Source organism: Acipenser ruthenus, chromosome 14, assembly GCF_902713425.1.
Source record: "Acipenser ruthenus chromosome 14, fAciRut3.2 maternal haplotype, whole genome shotgun sequence".
NCBI classification, from domain to species: Eukaryota; Metazoa; Chordata; class Actinopteri; order Acipenseriformes; family Acipenseridae; genus Acipenser; species Acipenser ruthenus.
Genome location: NC_081202.1, coordinates 19,022,729 through 19,047,913, shown reverse-complemented (window position 1 = coordinate 19,047,913; position 25,185 = coordinate 19,022,729). Strand labels below are relative to the sequence as shown.

The window sequence follows — 25,185 nt, the reverse complement described above, 5'->3', positions numbered from 1 at the left end:
CTCTGTGACACAGTCAACAACAACAACACTTGCACAGACAGCGGTTTCTGAAACTAAAAAGGGGTGCAATGGGCTTTAAGGTCAGCACTAGCACCCCCCTACCTGAAGGATAGATACACAAACTGTCAAATCAATTAACAATAACCTAATCATACATAAAGCAAACTGTACGTACTGTGACTTCTTGAAATAAATTTCCTTTTGAATTGTATTCCGTTTAGAAAGTGTCAGCAACACCGAGTCACATCCCCAGAGTACTTAACACATCACGCCACAAGCATATTTTACCTGTAGAACTCATTATGACCGAAGTAACTACAATCTATTATATACTGAATAGGCTATATTATGAACGAGATTGGTTGCGACGCTGGAAAAAAAAAAGAGTAGGGGAAAAGGACAGACGAAGAACTTAGATTCAAAATAGGAAGACACTGAAACTAAAACTAAATTGTCTTCAGCATACAAAATGCATAATTAATAAAGTCAATAATCCGAAATACTACAGCCAATCAGTTCCCAGGGATAAGCTAAGCAAACAAACAGACAAAACAGATGTAGCTATTTGCCTTAATATATACGGGCAGCAAAAAAATAAACTGATAAAACTGAGTAACAGTGGTTAATCATACAAATAAAAACATATTTACCCAAGTATTCTAATAAACAAAGTATTTCTGTTGCATGTAAAAAAAAAAAAAAAACTTTCCCTATTTACCCTGGTGAGAAACATGTTAGCTGATCTTCTCCACACCTTACTCAAGACCTTGCCACAGGGTCCGGGTTCGAAAATGAGTTGTTGCCGACATTCAGTCCATCCAAGTTAGACACGTTTATACCCATTACATTTTTAATATGTTTTCATTAGTAATGAATCTTGTATTTATTAAATATAGTTCTAAAAACGATTCATCAATGGCAATTACCTTGCTGTGACATGTGTCTCAGTAATAGTATACATAACCTGCTGTAAATACAAAATTAGACCTATCAGTATCATGAAAAAATACCTGTTTCCATAAACCGTTTCGCTTTCTTTAGATGTGTATTTTGACAGTAGAAAGCCAGGTACAGTTTGGAGACAGCAGTGGTCCTTAAAGAGGTGCCAACATGTAAGTAGTGCCCAAAAAGCCAGAGGGCAATACTGATGTAGCAATAGTACTGTAGTCGATGTAAAGTCATTACAATTTACAGTAATACTCTGTGTTCTTAATCTCTGCGTTTGTGCCATTTGATAAATCCATACTTCAAACATAATTGTATTTAACATTTTGGAATAAGGAGTTGAATTTCAACAGAAATTCTATCATGCCCTTGTCTTTGAGAAATACGCAAGTGCCCATGCTCAAAAAACGCTGACCACTGGGCTAGGACATAGAGACAGCACATTGAGGAATATTGTTATATTACTTCATACATACAGACATGCACTTTCCAATATCGTCTCAAACCCCTAGCCCATATGGATCCTCATACCATTACAATCATTCACATTCATTTAGTAAGAACTGTTATTTAAAAAATATAGGTATATTTTTAATCCTATTTGAAAAAGATAAATACATTAAAGTTATTTTATTTATAGTTATTTTATATTTTGTCTACAGGCCATATCAATAACGAACATCTCCACAGTTTAAAAAAATAAAAATAATGACACAGCTGAATATACTAATTGCAGTTTCGCCTCCTTTCTTCCTTATTTTTTTGAAAGAGTATCTGTCCTCTGTACCTGTATAACTAATTACAGTGGAACTATAATACTATATTATTAGCGGGCACAGGAATAAATTAATTCCACTGTGGGTAAAGGTAATCATTTGAGACCCCTCAGAAATCCTGTGACGGGGTACCCCTGCCCCGGGTGTATTTTTGGTTTATTTTGTATAGTTTGGGTTATGTATCACAGGAAGCTAATGTATATTGGTATGTGAGCATGGGGATGTGGGTTTGTGTGTGTGTGGAATAGTGGTGACAGGGAGGCAGATAAAATCCTCCCTGTAAAAACATGTGGGAATGTGGCTGGAGCCATGAATTGAATGAATGATTAAATGATGAATTAAGGCTCCAGCCAAGGGTGTATAAATAGGGTGATCACGGGTGAGAAAGGGGTTAAGGCAGGGCTAGTCAACCCTGGTCCTGGTTGGCCGCTGTCCCTCCTGGTTTTTGTTGCAACTGTACCCTAAATTATTTACTTGGACCAATTAAGTGCTTATTAGAACCTTAATTGGTCCAATTAATCAATTTAGTGTAAGTTAGAACAAAAACCAGGAGGGACAGTGGCCCTCCAAGACCAGGGTTAAGTAGCCCTGGGTTAGTGTGTTCAGGGTGGAACAGGACGCAAGTCAGATTTTAGAAAACAATTGCTACCCGTACTGGTTTACACCAGCACAATACTTGTTTGTTCCATGTCTGTTTTGTTTGTCTGTTTTGGCCAATGTGCCGTTTTGTTTTTGTAAAGTGTTTTGTTTTGTTTAAACTTGTTATTTATAATTAAACCATGCAAGCAGCACTTTCATTCATACACCAGAGCTGTCTGTGAGTGTGCTACTTCTTCAAGGTCTGACGTCACCACAAGCCAACGTGTCACACAGCCCTTCTGTTAAAGGCTGTAGGAGCCCTGCAGAATTCCAACAGGTCAGATGAGAGGAATCATCCCACTGCAATGGTTCTCTGGACAGATTTAAGAGTTTGTGCATATGGTGAAGACACCTTAGTACTGCTACACTAGTTAAAATAATCACTGTAGATTTTTGTTAGTCTCTAGTGTCACTGTTACCCATTCCCCCTGTACACAAGAAAGGAGTGTGTCAATGTTAAGCTTGTGGAAATCTGCTGTTCGTTATTTAGAACTATACAGCCTTAATGATTTTCTTCATTGCAATGACATTTTTAGCTTTGACTGGGACTATGTTATTTTAGTCTCACTATCTGATCAATAATGCTGATGTTGCTTAAGTGCCAGCCCATTTAGATGTTTTCTGGCAAAGTACAAATCAAGCAATTCAATCTTCTGGCAGCCCTGAAAAGTATGTTCTAGTGTTTCCTGGGTTACGTATTCTAATTCAAGAATTTCATGAAGCCTCAAGAGCTTTCAGCTTGCGAGGAACTCAACACAAAATTTCTTAAAAAAGGAAGTTCAAATGAGACATGGCACTTGGTGCAGAATATGATGGTTTTCAGTTATCCAGTTCTTAAGAGTACAGTAGTGCAATATTATTTTAATATTTTTTATTATTTTATTATTAAAACATGTCCAACCCTCTAATGAACCGACCACTAGGTCAAAACTGAAAAATTCCTTTTACAATATTAGATAACAGTGTGGAACAGCGCAGTAGGTGGTATGCAAGGACTGCGATACCGATACATATGTTTCTATGATGAAAAACGAGGCAAAGCCGTCAAACTACGTGCTTCAGCAACACTGTCAGCCATGGGGTATACCCGGCAGTAAATAATCTCTACCTGTGAACAGCAAATTAAACTATTTGGTCTTAACAGCACTATAAAACAGTACTGTAAAGAAGCTACCAGGTTTTTTTTTTTTTTAATCTTGATTACTTAAAATGGATAATAACAAAATGTATAACACTGCTAACACATTCCGATATGCTGTATATATTATTACCAGTTCAAGCAGAAAAAAACCCCAGCATACCACAGAAAGGTCAGGATTATCTGAGCAAAACTATGTGAAATGACAATGATAAAGTGGACCATCACAGAGTGTTACACAGGGGGTCGTGCGTCACTCCACTCTCAATTTGCTACCCCATATGCCCAGAATGAGCCAAGCAGGACCCTGCCAAGAAAGTCTCATTAAATTCAGACATCTGTACAAGCTTCAATATTGCTGATGGCGCCAAGTGAGCGGCGGCACTTCATTAGTAAGCAAGGTTATGAGGTCAGTGACTGTCACAATAGCAAACGCAAATGTTTCCTGTTAAACCGCATCACAAGCCATCTCCGCTGTGGGAATTGTGTACTGGACATAGTACGTTACTGGGGAAGTACTTTTAAATTTACCTTTCTTTTCAATATGGTATAAACATGCCTAGCTGAACACAGCAGAATTGGTTTCATTCGTAATGCAGGAAAGCTCCGGGTTAGATGGAGTAGTGGGATATATAGATTTTTTTTTTTTTAATGATTGGTTACAACAAAAAGGGAAAAGAAAAAGGACAAAATGAAGGTGGGGAACAGTGAAAGGGACTAAACAGATTAATTTATGCAGAACTAAATCAATACTACTCTTTCTGGATGCCAAATCAATGGCAGGACAGTGGATTTCTTTGACCTCCAGAGTGGACACACACTCTCTGCATGGTTGTACAAATATTACAAGACAATCTTCCAATTTGAACAAAAATGTGGTGGAGAAGCAGTTATGTTGTTTAGTGGTCTTTCTGAGTGCCCTGTGACTTTCAGGGCTTGGAACATACTTTAAAAATAAATAAATAAATAAATAAAAATACTCATACTGTACATTCACACTATATTTCGAACAAGAACCAGACCCTGTGCACGTACAAACACTCTACATGTAGTCCCCAATGACCCCTGCAGCATCTGTTTTAATGCTTGCCTGGGAATCAGCTAGGTCTAAGATGTGAATTAAGGATGTTTGAGAGGAAACAAACAAAACTCAACAACTAGAAATGAGTTTTTGTGAACAAAAACCAAGCATCCCAGCAGCACAATTTAAGGGGAATCTTAGATCACATTGAATGTTTGGTAAACATGAATTACAATGTAATTGTGAAAAAGACTGTTGTTGACATAGAGAGAAGCTAACAGGCGATGTGTAACAAAACTTTTTTGAGATAATCATAGAATACAGCTTGTAAAGACACTTGCAGAAAGCAAGTGGTGTTGTACCATTTTATGGTACAAAGAACTGGCCATTTGAACCACCACCTGTAATGGAATGTAACTGAGAGAATCGTATAAATAGAACTGCAACACTCTAAAGACCCTACGGTATGTCGTATGGTCTGTATCAATGATATGGGCAGAGGTGAGCAGTGAATGGTTGTGATGGCAGTAGACTGTAGGTGTAGTTTGGAACAGGCTCAACATAACAAATGGAGATTTAAATAGCTTTATTTATAGATCAAACTAACTTAAAAAGACAAGTCATTTACTTTTTTTTTTTTGAAATGACCTTAGTTTATTTTAATATATTTACTAGTTAAAGAAAGCAAATACTAAAAGCACAACTGTCACACTTGACTGCAATTCATGCATGGTCCCACCAGTGAGCCTTGAGGCATCTATGTTAGTGCATGCCAGGGAAATGGTGTCGCCAGCAGAATGCTTCTGCACATGCTTTCCTTCTGATCCGCCACCTCAGTGGCTCTGGAACACAGACTCTGTTGTTGTGCCAGACAGTTTGCTTAAGGAGTGACCTACAACTTAATTGTGGAAGACATAGAACTGGGCTAAAGCTGCCAGACATAGTTGGTAATTGTAAAAGGATCTTTGTTATTGCATTTCTGTCAGTGTTATGTGACATCTTCCATATGTACTGTACATGGTCTCAATGTTACCTCAAGAAATTAGGCCAAATATATGGAAATGCAGACCTACTCTACTGGATAAGGCCCCACAAAGCCTTTGTGTCACATAAACACACACTACCTTCCCCCTTATTCCCTTTCCCACGGCTTCTAACAGCTCTTTGACATCTTCCAAATGTAAAACAGCTGTCTGGAAGACTCTTTTCTCAGAAACAAAGGATTACGCAAAATCTTTCAAGATAAGAACTTAGCTGAGGTACCAAAATTTATTTTCTTAAATTAGGAAATAAATACTCAAACAAATCATTAAAAGCTTAACTTATGGGTATGTTTTTATGAATACAAGTTTGCTGTGTTTCACCTTTTCTTACACTGTCCACCGCATCGAGTTTCATTTTAACAGAGAAAGATTTTCATTTTTTGCTGTCTGCCATGCTTCATACTGTACACTTGGAACGGGGGTTCCAACTTTCCACCCTCCATACCTATTCTGTTGTCCACACTCCATAAAACAATATACTGTGTGTGGAATCACTGTGGACACTACAGGCCTGGCAATGTATATTCATACTGGGAAGGAGTGTGTCAATAATGTGCATGTATACACAAGCTGTCAGGGTAAGATATAGGTCTACCAGTGGAAATCAGTTGAAGCCACTTCAAGCTTTACTGTAAGCTTAATTAGCCAAAGATGAGAGTAATTAAACAGGCCACAAGATTAGGTGTAACTGATGAAACTTACAATAAAAACCGGGAAAACCTTAAATCTACTGTGTAATAGGAGTCTCATCTGTTAGCCTGGCATCTTACCTTGATGACCAGATATTCTCTGGGGACACTGATGCCCAGTAAGTCAAGCCATGCCACAAAGAAAGGAAATAAAGCTCAGAAATGAGAAGAAAAAATTTTGGGACTTTGTGACAGAGTGACTGATATCCAGGTGCTGTGCAGGATGATATTTCTATATTGGTCTGCTATTGAATGACTTGGTTATAAACCACAAGCCATGAGGCCATTTTCTTTCACTTTATAAGAAAATAAAGATGTTTAGGTTAATACTTTAACGCTCTGACCACTGCTTTTGTCTTTGACCTTTACTTATGTACAGTAGTTTAACTTCAAACACTGCTCCCAAAATGACTCGCTCCAAATGAGGGGAATTTCCTCCTCAGGTTATGTGAAAACACAGAATATTTTATTTTAACATTTTTACTGTTACTTCTTTTGTCAGAGCTTTTAAATTAAGCATTGCTGGGATTTATTAAATCTCAAACTAGATTGGTGTTACATCCAATACATTTTTGGAAATATGTTTTTAGAAAACTACATAGCAATACCAACAACATTCAGAATGGTACAATATTAAAATAATAAAAGCTATTGGTTTTTGGAGAGTATATACGATAGACTGATGTCAGGGAAGATAACCTATTACAATAACTGCCAGAAGAGAAATATTTCTTATGGCAGTGTTTTGATATAAACCCTGCACTTAGATTTATTTCTATTGGTACAGACTGTAAAGTGCCAGGTCTACCAATAAAACTATATAAGCTTTTCTATTTAATTGGGACCACGTTTCTTACTCAGTTATCTCCTGCATGTATCGTTTTCTTTTTGTACATTTCAGCCACTTTAGAAAATCTCCATGTTGACACAATTTGTTTTACAGAAGAAAAAAAAGAAGATTGAGAGAAGACAACTAATGTAATGAAAATAAAGAAAAAATGGGTTTATCCAGAAGAGTACGTGTACAGTAATTCAAGCCCAATATACGTGTGTGTGCGTATGTGTGTGTGCGTGTGTGTGCACGTGGCATCCTGTCTCCAATAAGCAGAGCATTTTTTTTCTTTGTAAAAGTTTTTTAAATATCTTATAAACTGAAACGGTGCAACTTTAGCCATAATTACTAAACGTAGGTTCTTAATAAAATGTATATGAAGCAAAGTCATTTTAGGATGGCAAGGGACTAGTTTTAGCATTCCATGGTAATCATACACTTCCACATTTTTTTTTTTGCTATAAAGAAATAAAAACTACCGAGAAACATCATCGTCATTTCGCATAAAATAATCATGATTCATTTTAGTGAAAGTCATTTCATTTGAGTCAAAGTCATTGAATTAAACTATAAAAACAAAAAACCCTCATGATTATTTAAGTAATATTTGATAAATTCGTTTTGAATTGCAATTGCATTGATGAGGTCAGGTTTCACACTGGATTAAAATATGAATCTCCAAATGTGATAACGCTCAGACTGAAGTAAACTTGCAGTGGCTGCCTTTTTTTTCCTTCTAATACAGTAGCTCGCAAATTGTTTTGCATGCGACGTTAGAGAATGTTTTGATCTACAGAAACTTAAGTGGAATGGAATTCCAACAATTGGAGCAGAGGGGCAATACCCTAAATGTCCTACAAAGTTCAGTCTTGTTTATAGAGTTGTGGCAGTTTTTCTGCACTATATATACACATGTTCATTTTCTGTATAATTCTAACTTGTCAGGAGTTACATGCAGGACTTATTAAAAAAAAAAAACAAGATGCCTCAACAACCAGGGATTCTACTGCCGCTGCAACTGCTGAAGAGTCAAATCGGCATCATATTTTCAAGAAACTACTGTAGGTAACAACCGGATAACATTTGACAACCTACAAATCTTCCAAAAAATTGCCCATCAAAAGAAACTACTGATGTAAAACATCTATAAAAGCACAGTTTTTAGCCTCAGCATTTTTCTATTGCATTATTACAGATCAGCCATAATCTTTCTGCAGAAGCCTGATTGTTTAAACCATTATATACTCTAGAAACTAGCCTACATATAAAAAGGTTATAATATTTTAAGCATATGCCTATAATTAGTACCTTGTAACATCATGAGCAAGTGCCTGTACAGTATATGTGTTTCTTTGTTTGTGAGTGAGAGTCTGGATGCAGAAACGGTATGTGTCATTACAGCATGTGTTATAAAAGTGCCTAGCTGATGAGAATTTAACAATAGGCTCGAAATTGCAGCAAGATCAATTAGGATTTAAATAGTAAGGAAGCATACATGCACTCTTTGATAGTCTGTGGTGTGCTTTATTAATGTGGTTTAAGCATGTTGAATGTGCTCTAGAAATATCAAACACTGTCATTAAATGAACCTAATCAATCTACTCAAGCAAGTCTTAACTCCTCTGCATTGCTTCATAGGCACATATTTCTATATGACAGACACAAAGATTAGAGTAAATGTATTTTTTTTTAAAAGCAATCATTTAAGAAAAATGGTCTGCTTCTCCTTAAATTGACAATACATGATTGATAACTAAACAAGATTGATAGCAATGGGGCAGACACATACATGCTATATACAGTATATTTCAAGTATCAGCAGAAAAAATTAAAAAGCAGTAATTTATGACTTAAGAAAATTAAGTAAATATCTGCTTTTCTGAAACATTCTACATTACACACTTTATCATTAAATTGTATTCTAATCTTTCAACCCAATTGTATTTTTTCAAAGAATCTGTGCTCTACTGTTATCAATAAGAACATGTCCTTTACACTGTTATATGGATTCATAAGGTTGTTATATTTATGGTAAATCACTTTTATAGTGTCTTAGAGGTCAGACTGACTGACCTCTAAGACCTGACTGACCTCCATAAAATAAAGATACAACTGCTTCTGCTTCAGTGTGTGGTTAATAATGATGAAGTTCTGAGCCTAGAACTGAAAACACACAATGTAATGAGGAACATGGCACAACAACCTTTTGCAATTGGGAAATCAGTGGTACAGTAAAAATGATTTGTGGTCTGCTGTAAAAGGTATAAAGTTGTATTAAGGTTTGCATGATGAAATATTTATATATATATATATATATATATATATATATATATATATATATATATATATATATATATATATTAAAAAGCTGCTATTGAAATTCCCTATCCTTCCAGTTTTTGGTAAATGTCTCCAATGTTATTCATCCACATGAAGGGTGCCCCCTGGTTTTGATTTCGCATACTGAAGCAAATAAGAAAAATAATAATAATGGAAGGCAGTGATTCCTTCTGAAATCCGACAGCTAAACATAATTAAAACTATCAATCAGACATTCAATTCTTAACAACACTACAAATGTTTGAAATCCATTCATAACCCTGTGTTACCAGTGTGAGGAACATTTTCATTTTTAACTATGCTGGCTAAAATGAATATTAAAACGTGCTGCCCACAGCTGAAATCTCCTTCACTGAAACGCAAACACACATCTCCAGACAACTTGAGAAGCTTAATTTGTAATATGTGTACAAGACCCTGTAGCCTGTGATTATAAATAAAAACAAACATTTCATCACAAATCTGCTACTGGTGTTTCTTAAATGAAAAAGATTATATCCTGCCTGACTGCTAAACCTGGTAAAAACCATCACCAGCATGAAAAAAATTGAACAAAAGAAAAGAAGTCTCCTACATAGTGAAGATAGGGTTAAGCCCATTACGAGAGACCAATCACAATAAGAGCAAGCACTGCAATTCTCTGCAGTGGGGCACAGAAAGAAGTCACGCAGTCATTCTGTGAAAGCTGCCCCACAGCCACAGTGTAAAACACTTTTCACTTCAGGAAGACTGGATCTGGATGTTGTCCCCCGAGACATGATGGATTCAGCATGTTAAATTACTTTCATTAGGAATTTCCAGACGGTTATCGATTCCCTGGTAGTGAGACTGAGGCAGCAGCAGCAGCAACAAAACAACAACAACCACAACCACCACCACCAGCAAGCTGTAGTAACAGGTACGCCACGTCTTTCAATATCCCGGAGGCATGTGGCTTTAAATTCCAGCTTCTGAAGTAGAGGTTTTGATGTTCTTAAATTCGGCACGCTGGCAGAAAAGGGGGCTGGTGAATACATCCAAAATTGGACTACTTCAAACATGTGTGAGGATGCTTTTCCAAAGCAGTTTCATTCCAAGGTAAGAATTTGCGTTTTTTTTTTTTTTTTGTTAAATACAAAAATGATGCTACATATAACGTAAGAATTAAGCAGCTTGCTTGTTTTATAATTTTTGAAATGCAGGAAAGGAGATATTGATTGTAGTCCCTCAAATATTTTGTAAACGTAATTAATAGAAGTTACCCAAACAAAACTGCTGGAATATGGCACGTGCCTACTTATTTCCAAAAATCATGTAAGGCACGAACAGAGTTGTGATAAGACAATAAATAGTAAAGCTACATTTTAATGAAACTAAGAATTTAGTAATTCTTAGTTCAAACATAGTTCAAAACACTACAGCTAGACATGCACAATACTACAGAATAAAGATCATTGTTGATATGCTGTATGCTTATCATCTAAGAAGCTTTGCTACTTAAAGTGATTTGACAGAGGAAAAGAAATACAAGCAGCCAGATCTGTGTGGCTTGCCAACCAGTGACACTATTAGAGAAAAGTTCTCTCACATCAGAATTGGTTCTCAGTAAACAAACACTGACTTGTGTTTAAATCTCAAAATTGATGGAAGATTAAATAGAAGACACCTTAAATTAGTATAAGACAATGGATCTAAAGAGAAAGTGAAAAATACATGGCATATTAAAAAAAAAAAGTATACATGTATACTTTTTTTTAATGTGTACTCATGTTAGGCTCCTGTGCATTCTGTTCCTCACACAAATTATTTCTAAAAATTGATATATTGTTAATTTTTGATACTGGGGTATGCAAACCTGTCCAGAAAAAATAACACATTTCCATCTCTATAAATTTCCAGGAAATGCACTATGAAGTTACCACAAAAGACTGAACAACTATAAAATCATTATGGCTTATGACCCTACTGGCTCTGGAAAGTCCACTTGCTCTTACAAATAAAATTACTGTGCAAATTAGGCTGGTGAATCTGATCGAAACGGAGGGCTACTGCAGCTAATGGAAATGCTTTCATTTTCTCTGGATGGAGACGAGCAGCTCTGAACGTTCTCGAATCCTTGCTTACACTGTATCAGACAAGGTGTTCAAAGAAGACAACATATTTCCTATTCAGAATTCAAGCCAACGAAGCTTTCAAAAGCAATGCAACATCAAATTAACAAAACAAAAGGATTATGAAGATAGCCTCAAATTAGCCTACTGATGCTCACTAATGCAGTAGCATGCAAACCATTTGCCTCCATCCTGGATAGCGGTCCTGCTTTTATCATTTGTTTCTTTGATTCAGTTTATGAGAAGAAACCGTGTTAAAAAGTAGCAGCTGGTTATAATAAAACTGAATTAACAGCGCTGCTTACCTCACTGTGTATTTAAAAAACAGCAGTACAATATATAATAATTTTTAAAAGGAAATCAAATTATGTTTTGAAGAAGGAAAAAGGCCGGTATTTATATATAAAATTCACAACGTGTGCTTTACTTATAGTTGCTGCCTGGAAATACAGTATATTTGTAAATGTCAGATGGCTTGGGCATTTTATTCCCGACCCCCTCATTTATTTTCTCCTGTACCCTGCGCCTAAAACATTGAACACTGAAGTTTGACTTGCATATCTTGAAGTAAACAGGACCAGAGTCTAAATGGCAATTCTATGTTCAAGAGCAAAACAAAAACAACCAAATTACAGTCCTGCAAGGCGCACAGCACAGCTAAAATTACTGAAGAGCACTGAAAAACAAAATGGTCAGATCTAATGACATCCTGTATCAAAAACAGTAAATCTGCTTCAACCCATTTACAACCTCCTGAGGCTTTCAGAAAACTCTGGGGAAAAGGTTAGTCACTGGCTGCATGAACCCAATCATTTTCCAACATTTCCTGTGAAAGCAATGAAGTTTGGCTGCCTTTGCTGGTTGGCTTTTGCAACACAGCCATTTCCATTTCAACCCCCTTGCTAAAATATAAAATATATGACCTTCTCAGGAAATTCAAAATGTCCAGAGCAAATACACTTGGCACTTAGCATCCCCCCCCCCCCTATTTCTCACAAAACAACATCACGTAGATACCATCCCTAATCATTGCATTACATTGTCAAGGTTGAAATTATTCTGGCAATTAACTTCACCCAATGCCAACATTAATGCCTTTTATTTTTGTAATTAAAAATAAGGCATTTTTTTAATAATAATTTGGTGCAAATAGTTGTTGTTACTCTATAATCTTCAAACTGAAAATGTAATCTTCGTATTGTATTTAAAATGTGTGAATTACAAAGTGTTTACAACACCTATGACTGTACTGTAAATCCCAAAACATATTTCCCCATTAAGATACAGCAAGGATAAAGATAATGTTGTACCACTAGATTTTTCACATGAACGATTAATTTAAATAAATATATTTTCCATATTTATTTAAAAAAAAAAAACACACACACATTCACTGTCCTTGAGAAGTACCCTCCAATAAAGCTGTTGAATGCTGGGATGATGATGTCATCTGCTTGCTTATATCTTAATTCTAATCAAAAATCTCTATTTGCAGGATAATGCATTCCCCCCCAGTGCTGGAAGCCACCATGAAGTCGGAATACAACGTCACTGTACCAGACGATACAGACTCCATCCGCAGCAACATGAATCAAGCCTTGCCATACCCACTGAGCTTTCAGGTTTCACTTACTGGCTTTCTCATGATGGAAATTGTTTTGGGCCTCAGCAGCAACCTGACTGTGCTCGTCCTCTACTGCATGAAGTCCAACTTGATCAACTCTGTCAGTAACATTGTCACAATGAACTTGCATGTGCTGGATGTCATCATCTGTGTGGGCTGCATTCCCCTAACCATTGTTGTTGTTCTGCTTTCCCAAGAAAGCAACACTGCTCTGATCTGCTGCTTTCACGAGGCTTGTGTGTCTTTTGCTAGTGTTGCGACCGCAGTCAATGTTCTTACCATCACACTGGACCGGTACGATATTTCGGTGAAGCCAGCAAACCGAATTCTGACCATGGGAAGGACAGTGATGCTACTTACGCTAATCTGGATTGTGTCCTTGGTTAGTTTTCTGATACCATTCATGGAGGTCAGATTTTTTAACTTTCAACCTGAAAACATGGGGCAAAACCAGACCCTCTCCAGTACCGATATAAACCAATACTACACGGAACAGGGACTGTATTATCACCTCCTTGCGCAGATCCCCATTTTCATTTTCACTGCCATTGTAATGTTGATCACTTACTACAAAATACTGCAGGCTTTGAACATAAGGATTGGCACCAGGTTTTCAACAGTGCAGAAGAAAAAAGCCAGAAAGAAAAAGACAATTTCTCTGACCACAAAGCGCGAGACCATAGACGTGTCACAAAGCAGTACGGGACGCAATGTCATGTTTGGTGTACGAACTTCTGTTTCAGTTATAATTGCTCTCAGAAGGGCAGTGAAACGTCACAGAGAGCGTCGAGAAAGGCAAAGGAGGGTCTTTAAGATGTCCCTCTTGATAATCTCCACATTCCTTCTTTGTTGGACACCTATTACCATTTTAAATTCTGTCATTTTATGTGTAGGCCCCAGTGACCTGTTGGTAAGGTTAAGACTTGGGTTTCTCGTCATGGCCTATGGAACTACCATATTTCACCCTTTGTTGTATGCTTTTACAAGACAGAAATTCCAAAAGGTCCTCAAAAGCAAAATGAAGAAGCGAGTTGTGTCCATTGTGGAGGCAGAGCCCTTGCCAAATAATGCAGTCATTCACAATTCTTGGATTGACCCAAAACGGAACAAAAAGGTGACTTTTGAAGACAAAGAGGCAAGACAGAAATGTCTGGCAGCTACTCAAGTTGGAGAATAACTGAAACTTCAGGAAATAAAATATAATAAAATAGTAAGCAAAGATTTCCATCAGGTAAAAATGCATAATAAAGACTAAATGCCCCAAAGCATCATTGTAAATGCATTGTAAAAGCACCATTGTAATGCAATTGTAGTACATGTACAGTCAAAGGTGGATTATTTATTTATTATTATTTATTAAAGACATTTAAGTTCTACAAACCTGCAGAACGCAATACACACATTGCATGGCTTTTTAGAATGTGCGGTGTCATTATTAAGTGTGTATAAACATTGAATATAAAATGTGTATATGTATATAAAAAGACAAAAACATTTAAGATCTATAATGTCTGGTCTTTTATTATAAACATTCAAAATAATAATTCAAAATGATCTTGTTCTACATCAATCCGAGTGCAGAACAAGTTTGCACTCAACACTCTCAAACCTTCAATTTCTATTCACTAAGATTCAAATGAGAAACCATTGATGGAAATCATATAGGCATTTTAAATGCTATAGTGACAAATAGATTAGTGTCAGATTCAAGAACAGTAAGGTTTTAATTTCCCATCCAGGGTCATACTGCTTTCCCTGGGTTCTTCCAGCTTATATTTATAAATATTTACGCAAAGAACCAGACAAGCAATTAGTTTAGAAATTGTCTGCCTAACAATACAAATAAAAAAGCAAGACTGAAGGTGATCTTGTATATCTCTTTGATCCCTTTTGTGCCAATAGAGCGAATCCGCATTGTTGGATAGATTTTCATAAAAAACCCAATCCTAAAAAATATAAAACTAAAACTACAGTAACCTGGAAAATACGGAGAAACTAAAAAAACAGGAAAACGATTAACCAGTAATTTAAATGAAGTGGTATTTTTGCCCTGTGCATGGATGGGTGACTTATTAGAGTGTCAATTATCCCTTTAAAATGCTTCCTTGTTATTTTACCATCTGACAAACCTAAAAGTAGTCACCTATTAGTTGCCCTGGATGGGACGCCAGTCCAACGCAGGGCAATTTAGAGAGGCCAATCCACCTAACCAGCATGTCTTTGGACTGTGGGAGGAAACTGGAGTACCTGGAGAAAACCCACACGAACACGGGGAGAACATGCAAACTCCACACAGACAGACTCCTGAGGCAGGAATCAAACCCAGGACCCTGAAGCAGTGCGGCAACAGCACTAACCGCCGCACCACCCCCAAATAAAGATAAAGTCTACTGAAAATGAAGCCAACATCAAACATTTTTAGATTTTGTGAAAAAACAAAAAGCCTTTCTCCGGTAGCATAACCTAAGCAGTATGTCATATCAGAGCAAATGGTTTGTAAAAATGATGTAAAATGGAAATATGAAAAAGATTGTATCACCAATATATTCAGAGGTTAAAAGCAATGTGGCACTGAAACAGTTAATGTTCACTGTAACAAATTTATCTACGTTATAATATCAAGAGCTCAGATTTGTACAGAATCATTGTTTTGTATAGTAATGCACAGTTGTGTACCAAATATTAAGGCACTAAGGGGTCTATTCATAAAGGGTTAACACCTGTCAAAATGAGAAAACAGGAGTACATGATCGGATTTCGCCCATAGCCGCCTATTTAACGGCAGTTGCTATTCATAAGAGATAATTGAGATGCGTAATGTTGTATCTGTGTTAAGCTGAAATAATAATTGATTTACAAGTGTTTTTCACTTAATTGCGGATGTCCTGCAAAGCAAAGGAACATTAACAATTATTATGGTAATTTAAATAACCTGAACATGATCGCATCCTCCAGTATATAAATCACGTATCACACAGGCACACTGTTAATAACACGATGGGTGCTGCTGTCTGTAGATTCCACGTGATCGCATCCTCCAGTATATAAATCACGTATCACACAGGCACGCTGTTAATAACACGATGGGTGCTGCTGTCTGTAGATTCCACATGATCGCATCCTCCAGTATATAAATCACGTATCACACAGGCACGCTGTTAATAACACGATGGGTGCTGCTGTCGGTAGATTCCACATGATCTCATCCTCCAGTATATAAATCACGTATCACACAGGCACGCTGTTAATAACACGATGGGTGCTGCTGTCGGTAGATTCCACATGATCTCATCCTCCAGTATATAAATCACGTATCACACAGGCACGCTGTTAATAACACGATGGGTGCTGCTGTCGGTAGATTCCACATGATCGCATCCTCCAGTATATAAATCACGTATCACACAGGCACGCTGTTAATAACACGATGGGTGCTGCTGTCGGTAGATTCCATTTGTTTCCAACAGCTAACAACGGAACTGAGCGAATGTTTATAGAGCTGATGATGTCATCACAAAGGAGACGGATTTCAGTCGTGAACGAATATACAGTATACCCGTTCATAAATTGCTTAGCGACAGTTGGCAAGTACTGTTATGAATAGACCCTTCAGTCACTAATAAGTGTAGTAGGGATGCTTAAAATGCACTAAGTCTTGAGCGTCCAAAAACAACAAAAGTTGCATAGCCACAATATGAGGAGAGTATAACATTGAAGTAGGCAAATCAAATGGTTTCACCAGAGAAACACATAAAGTTATGCAATTGCTCACAAATCGTAAGCACAATATCAGCGTATAGTAGTAAGTTACATAAGTACAATTAAAGTATTCTTTAATATTACTGTGAGGTTTGGTTTTTGTAAAGAACCACAATTATTGTTTATCCAAAATGTATTGTAGAATTACTGTGAATAACTGTTGGAACAAAAAGAGGGAATAAGAGATTTAAGAGGGCTCTGAATGTAACCCTGAAGACACAGCTATACTGTACTTTAGAATGAAGTAGTAATTAAAAACCAGCAGCTGGTTTCTGCCCCCAAAGCCCTGTAAAATACAACACAAAATAATACACTCAAAAAGGTGTCTAGCCAAATCAAAAAGGTGTCTAGCCAATTCACTCGAAATAAATAAAGCATATCAACTTCTAGGGACTCTTTACGAGATACTGCCTTGGTTTTTTAAAAGTAGTGCTTTATAAGTGTTCGAAACCCCTTTAGGTATTTAAAAAAAAAATTCTAAAGCAGCTCCTCAAAAAAAAAAAAAAAAAAAAAAACACACCTGACAAACATGGGCTGGACTAGAATAATAACTTTTACAAAAACACACACACATTTTTGTGGATCAATTAAACTACCCTTGTGGCAACAGATGCTTCTTATGCTTGTATAATAATGGGGATATTAGTTGTGCTCGCAACAGGTCTACTGTGGTTATAGGTTCTCTACAAATAACAGGATGGAAACAGGTTTTCCAAATGTATAAAAAACACATTTTGACCTGTCAAGCCTGATTTCAAGAGAGAGCGGAGATGCAGCTCCCCTGAGTTAGCCTTAGTAAAATAATCCTGGAGTTGAGTAATGGTGTATATCAATACTATTAACAAAAAAAAAAAAAACAGCTGTGCTGTCCACTGTATGTGGAATTCAAACAAACACGGCATTTGTTTTTTGAAGGAATTCAGTACAACTGTATGTAAAGCTGCAGTGAAAAAATAAAAATCCTTTATGCACACAGCAGGCTGGGTGTCTAACAGGGCAGAGGCTGGGTGCTATCCTTCACTCAGCACGACTCTAGAAAGCTTCTTACCCACTGTGAAAGATCTCTCACTTTTAATGATTTTTTTTAGAAGAGTGCTTATAAGTGCTTTTTATGTTTTGTAAGAGGGTGTGGTTTGCCAGAGACAGTAACAGTAATTGGAAGCAGCCTTCCGCATCAAACTAAAAAGGCAATTCGCACCTGAAGGTTTCTTGAAACTTTTTGGATTTCATGGTCATTTTACAGAGTCGTTAAAATAAAAACCTATCATTGATAATTCAACACAACTGGATCCGGCCTATATCAATCTGGAACATGTGTCGTAAAATGCAGTAGAATGTTACCTCCTGCCATATTCCCAACCTAGTTACAGCCAGAATCAAGGATGGCTGAACTCGGGTAGTACCCAGGGGTTTCAAGTGAAAAGGTCTCAGTTGGTTTGGACTCAATTAGCTTTTTTTGTCTTTAGAACCACAAAAAAAAGTCTGAATGATTTATAAGTCTATCATTGGTTGTACAGGTCAATGTAAAATGTTACTTATATAAATATGTATGAGAAAAACCATACCCTTGAAAACTAATCCTCTCAGCTTCTCAAGGGCATCCTGATATGAGCTGACAAAAAGGGCAAAGACAAACCTAATTACAACCCTAGCAGTCCAGTCAGCGTACCATACGAACTAACCCCCCACCCCACCCAAAATAAAAAGATAAAAAATACACACACTGAAAAGTATAATCATAATAAAACATATTGACCTTAAATAAATTAGGGCTAGCAATTTGTTTTGCCTGGTATTAAGATATCTTATTCCTCTGTGCTTCTGCACAGTTTGCTCTTTCATTTTATTTCCACATAACAGGGTCTGTTTTGTTTAACATGTTGGGCCTGCAGGCTCCAGCGCACCTGCTTTCTGCTGAAAACTTGCATTAGCCAACATAATCAAAGCAGAAATGGGATTAAATTGCATTATATATCATGCATAGCATTCCTGTTATCTCTAGATAACACACACTTACCCTTGCATAATAACATTTTGCACTCAAGAAAAAAGGAACCAAACACTTGTCTGTCTAGTTTCACAAATTATTGATCAACAAATGAAACCAGAAAAACACACAAACACAACAACAACATGATGTAAACATCTTGGAGAGAAAGCTATCCTTCAGAAATAAATATTTTAAAAATCATGTCACAAGCAACTAGCTTTGTTTTGGTGAACAGTCTTTGAATTTTACATTTTTCACATTAACTGTCAAACCTAAAATGCATGGAAGAGTAAGACCTTGAACTAAATATAGCGACTTGTCAAAAGTACCTCAAAAGTACACACTGGGTCTACACTTGGCACTGGAAAACCCCACATCATTAACCCCATGACCTACTCATCTTCACTGTCCTTGCTGCCAAGAAGGAGCCTTGCACAACAGTCCAATTAAATTTGACAATTGAGTATAAACTGGTTTAACATGCTTTCTCAGCTTCTAGGTGGTCACTGTATTTTAACCTTCCCATCTGTCCTATTGTGGATTACTAAATAAAGTGTTATCAAACGCACAGTAACAACGCATGAACAGATATTTATATCCATCAATCCTCTGGGCAATTAGTTTTAATTAAAAAAGTTAAATTGTATGTACCATACTTCGAAGCAGCAATATTATTTTTTATACAATACTCCGAATCTATTGAAAAACTAAGAACATTTTCCAGATACTATATGCAGATTTATCATGCATTAGGATTCCACTCGGGCTGACTAAGCTTTCTTACAATTGTATTTTTGTAGTATTCTTGTTTCGGTTCTCTGACTTCATGGTTGTGTAATGTGTTGTGGCAATGTGGGTTGCAGTGCACAGGTGTAGAGGTGATGCAGTGTTCAAGATAATGACAGACAACAAAGTACTGGTGAACTGATGGTTTTAATTTGTAATCCAATCGTCTGATGACAACAGTAAACAATACATGGAGTACTGGCAGTACCCAATGATGTGTACTGCTCAGTTAAATAAACATGGGGTTCAGTCCTGAAATAATAAGCACGGTATTTAAACACACACAATACACAAACACGAGTCCAAGTTCAGGGTAAGTGCTATTAGTGCAAATACAATTTATCCATGAACAATGGTGCTAGTTATCCAGGCTTGTGCTGGCCTGTAGCGACAGCTCTGGATAGTGTTAGCCGTCTAACAAATAACAAATACAACAGTTAGACAAAACAAGCAAACAAAACACTCACGGTTACGTTTCACTTGTCCTTTAGAGGTTCGACCTTAACCATGACAAAGGAACAGATCATCTTGATACGTCCTCTTATATACCGTCAGTCACGTCCCCTTGATTAACGAGTGCAACCGTTTCTCCTCCAATCTAAGGTTGCCACATCGCTTCCCTTCTGGGGCGATGACGTGGTGTACTGTAGCTCCACCCTCTTTCTAGATTGCTCTTATTACGACTGAAGTCATTGTATTTTGTATCTTGCTCTTAATTGTACTGTAATTCTTGATATGTGTTTTTTGTATACAGCTGTAAGTCACTCTGGGCAAGGGCGTTTGCTAAGAAATAAATAATAATAATAATAATAATAATAATAATAATAATAATAATAATAATAATAATAATAAATGGCCAACTTCCACCTTACCCTAGGAATGAATTGTCTGGCCATCCAGTCCAGGGCACTGCGCCCTCACTGGTCGGGAGGGAGATTTATCACCAAGAATCATTCTGTCTCTGTCCCAGTGACCCTACGATCTCCTAATCCCAGGTGCTAAATGCTGACCTTCCACACCTGAATAATATCATGCAGAGGAAACTAAAACTACATATGCTTCATGAAACCAAACCTCTCACAGACTCACACACTGACACTAAACTCATTCAGTGCTCCAAAACAGAACAGTTAACCTTCCTGAAACCTGTAGATAACCCACACGTAAAATACAGTGTGCTCTTAAAGACAGTTGGTCACTTCAGGCCGCTGTTACAGGTGGAAGAAACAAATGTAACTTGTTTAATATGGGGGCAATTTGTCTTACAGGGTTCCATCAAGACTACATTAAAATGATCTGAATGCAGCATTTCGTTCCTCATTCAAATTAGCAAACAGGCAGCATGGCTCTGGAGGCCAGACCTTCCTACCATCTGTTTACTGTGTTAAGTGATGTAAAAAAAAAAAAAAAGGTGTTTAAAACAAAAAAAATAAAAATAAAAACACCTCTGGGAGAAAACACCAGAAGGAAGTCTAGAGATAACAGTGGTATTTAGATTGAAGCAATTTAGATCATTAAAATGTGGCTTTAAAAATGGACTATTTCTACAAATACAGTCTTGATTTCCTGCACAAGCATCTTGGTTTTTACTCCGAGTTAGAGGCAGGATTTGAACAATGTGTTAAAGCCAAACTCATTCCTATTGAAGCAGGTGCCATGCACTCGAAATACAGAGACGAGAAGAAATGAAGTTGCAGTAATGCACTACTGGATGGCAGTAACAAATACAGCTTTGTTTACAGCAAACTTCACAAAAGCCTTCGCAAAAAACTTTGCAGCCTTAAATCAAACATAATGTTGTATTATAAGGGCCTATAGTGTATGAGAGAAGTGAGAAATTCAGTGTTAAATTCCAAAAATGTCCAACAATCCTTGGTAGCCACAAATGATCTGATACAGCATGTAATAGAAAACAGATATCTGGCGAGGTGTCAGGTGATGGGGATCTGCAATCTGACATTACAATCTATACAGAGAAAGGGATATATAGATTGTAATGTCATACGTCCTGGCATTGATTATGCATACTGGGAATTAATATATATTCATTGCTTGGAGCAGTGCATATAAAGGGGTTATAAAGTCATAGATGCAATAATGCATTTACCAGTTCAAAGCTTTTTTATTGCAATTTTCATCAAACAAATTATTTCTAAAATCAATAGGCTGAAAGAATTTAAAAGTGTGTGGCTTAGATTTATTTAAGTTTTCCTAATACAGTATACTCTAACCTGTACTGAGACTAAGGATGTGTATCCTGGTATCCCTTGTATAGAAATGCAATGACCAGCTTCAGCTTGCAGAAACCAACTTTGCATGTTTGGAATGTACAGTATTTTGACCACAGCTACATCTGCTGGCTTTAGCTGGCATTGCATACATGTACAACTAAACAGTAAGCTCTGAAGAGAAAAAAATTCTAACAAAATATGCCCAAAAAACATATGCTATCCATTTCTGTGTGGCACAATATATCCAACACAGAGTGTACCTGTCATCATTCCTGGGGGGGAAAAAAAAAAAACATTATTCCAAAAATAGGAAGTAAGGAATCCAATAAAATTAATCTGTAGCTCAATTAGGATGCCAAAGCTTGTTCACTGTGACTTGTAACCAGTTTATACAAGAAAGCAAGAAGTGGGAGCTTTCCCCATCCTCCGCTGCAAACACACAAATACTCTTCAAACTGATTAAGAATACTAGAATATTATGAATATTAGAAATATCTTCTCTGCAGAGCTATCCGACACAACCAGTTAAATTGACTAAACTGAAACATACAGTAAAGATCCTTCCTAATGTACCTCAAATATTCCATAAAGCCCCATGAAAACAGTAAATAAGTTACTCACCCAGTTCATTGAGACTCTGGGCAGCTTTGGTGATCTCTCGGCTGCCTCCCTGCAGCTGGCCCTGGAGTCTCTTGCTGAGATACAAAATGCGGATTATCCTTCGCTGCAAATCACACGCCACCTAGTCATAAAATAAAAACATTACAGTTCATCAAACTATAAAACTTCTCAATCAACCACATGAATTGTCACAAAGTCTATAATGTACTAAAATAGAAGAACAGACTCATTGACCAAATTCCCATACCTGGTTGGCGCGCATTCATTAGCTTAATCAGTGTAGGGTATAAATTAAAGCTGTCCTCGCTTTTTTCCTATAGATCCTGACATGGTGGTTAGTAAATTTGTAGTGACTTCACAGTGGCCTTTGATTCCCCAAGAGTGCACTTAATTACAGCTGGTCATTATTTTTGTAACAGATTTCTTTTACAGGTTTTATTCTTTAGGATTTGCTTTTTATATCTAGGATGCTTATACCAAAGACAACTTACATATGGTCAATAATCACAATTGAAAAAACAATTTTATAGATATATGTAAAAATGTCTGACATGCAGGGCACATTTATTTTCATATACCCCCAGATTAAGATTTAGACAAGTGGCTGCTTATTCGAGGTGCCTGGGATGCTCACTTGTATTGATGAATACACCTGTTCTTGTGTTTACCGTCTCATAGTGTTAATAGATGCTTTACTGTCCACAATTAAGTAACACCTACATGTGTCTTCTTATTATCTAATATGTCCCGGTATTATTAGCTAATAAATCATGACAATACACTGGTGAGGCTACACTGCAATGTCAAATATGACAGCAATATGAACTTGCATCAACTGTATATAGCAATCCCCAAACCCCAACCTGACAGTCTGGGCCATTCCATGCAAAATCAACAAAGGTGAAAGTGCATTACCTTCGATTCAAACACATCAAATATTAGATTACCAATACTATTGGTTTGGTTCATGTGACCTCCCTAAAGAGCAAGTAGTTTCAAATTGTATTTTTTTTCCCATTGTCCCATCACCTTTTTATGATGTTAGCAATTATTCTGAATCTTACTGCAATTACATATACTGTTTTCAGGGGTTGCACTTCAGTTCTAGTTTCCTGTCACTGACTAACCTTACTAAGGGCTACATTTGATCAGCCTATACCCTGTCGGTATGTGTACATTAAATACCCACAATTTACAGCACTGGGGAATCAGCCTGGACTGCATCAACCACCCATCCGTGTGTTTATATAATCTCCCAGAGGACTGAACTAGAGTCCATGTTGTTGCTTTTTTCACAAGGGTAAAAATCAAACTTGAGGGGCTCCCGAATGGTGCATCCAGTAAAAGTACTTGCGTAGAGTGCAGGATGCACGCTATAGTCTGGAAGTCGCCGGTTCGAGTCCAGGCTATTCTTTTGCCGACCGAGGACGGGAGCTCCCAGGGGGTGGCACACAACTGGCCGAGCGACACCCAGGGGAGGGAGGGTTAGGTCGGCCAGGGCGTCCTCAGCTTACCGCGCACCAGCGACCCCTGTGGTCTGGCCGGACGCCTACGGGCTTGCATTTAAGTTGCCCAGGGCTGCGTTGTCCTCCGACGCTGTAGCTCTGGGTGACTGCATGGTGAGTCTGCAGTGTGTAAAAAAAGCAGGCGGCTAATGGCACACTCTTCGGAGGACAGCGTGTGTTCGTCTTCGCCCCTCCCGAGTTAGTGCAGGGGTGGTAGCGGTGGGCCGAGCTAAAAAAATAAATAAACAACTGGCGACTACTAAATTAAAAAAAAAAATCAACCTTGAGTCAGTTTCTAATTATCCTTTCCAACAAAGTACAACTGCTGGGGTTTACAAATGTAAAATGATTCTGTTATCCATGTATCATTCATGTCATTTGGTTACCCATTCTGCATTTCTTTCACATCCTTGAAACATCTTTTAAATAAAGTTGCAGCTCACCATAATTTGTAGCCCCAAGACAACGTGTATTTTTAAAGACAGAGACCTATGTCGCTGATAATTATTAAAAGTAAACCGCAGCAGTTTCACCTTTAAATTTGAGCCTAAAGCAAGGAAAATAAGCAAGAAACGCTTGTGTGAAATACCTGTAGTCCGGCAAACTGAGCAGTATGGGAAACTATCTTCTTATAGGATCCAAGACTTTGGTCCTTATCCTGTTGAAACAAAAACAAAAATATGTTTTTAGCTATAACTTTATAGCCTGTGTAACACCAGACAACTATTGGGCAACATTTTTCTGGTGACTAGTTGTAGGGGACATTTTTGCAATTTTTACAAAGCAGCTCCAATCAAGATTATTAAGATATTGTAGCTTGAACAACTGACATGGTGAAAATTGCTTCAAAATGTTACTTACAAGTTGCACAGAAGTGGTCTTGTGTTTCGTGGACTTTCAGTTCCATAAGTACCAACAGCGGTATTGTACTTGACACTTACAACATTAACTGATGGTTAGTGGTACAGAATTACTAAAAGAAACTTAAAACTAAATAAAAAATGAAAAGCAATAAAACTAAACTGGGTCATTTTGTGCCATTCCACTTACTTCCCTGGTGGAATTAAGTGGAATGGCATCTCTGATGGACTGTTTTTTTACTACTTGTAGTTCAGAAACACAATGTAAATTCTGAAATACAGATACAACAAAAGTG

The 25,185-nt window shown here is 37.2% G+C and overlaps 1 protein-coding gene and 1 pseudogene across 2 annotated transcripts; one reads left to right on the top strand and one right to left on the bottom strand.

The window, feature by feature from the left end:
* Positions 1-25,108, bottom strand: part of LOC117420088 (conserved oligomeric Golgi complex subunit 5-like) — a 109,689-nt pseudogene extending 84,581 nt beyond the window's left edge.
* On the top strand, positions 10,065-14,634 carry LOC117419972 (G-protein coupled receptor 22-like). Of its 2 annotated transcripts, XM_034033432.3 has the most exons (3): positions 10,065-10,500; positions 11,302-12,296; positions 13,009-14,634. In XM_034033432.3, exon 3 carries the CDS (start codon positions 13,013-13,015, stop codon positions 14,312-14,314), a length of 1,302 nt encoding a protein of 433 aa, XP_033889323.3. In that variant the 5' UTR covers positions 10,065-10,500; positions 11,302-12,296; positions 13,009-13,012; the 3' UTR covers positions 14,315-14,634. The 2 variants fall into 2 exon arrangements, with proteins under 2 accessions (XP_033889323.3, XP_058842011.1); XM_058986028.1 differs by lacking the exon at positions 11,302-12,296.
* Positions 25,109-25,185: the final 77 nt, after the last annotated feature.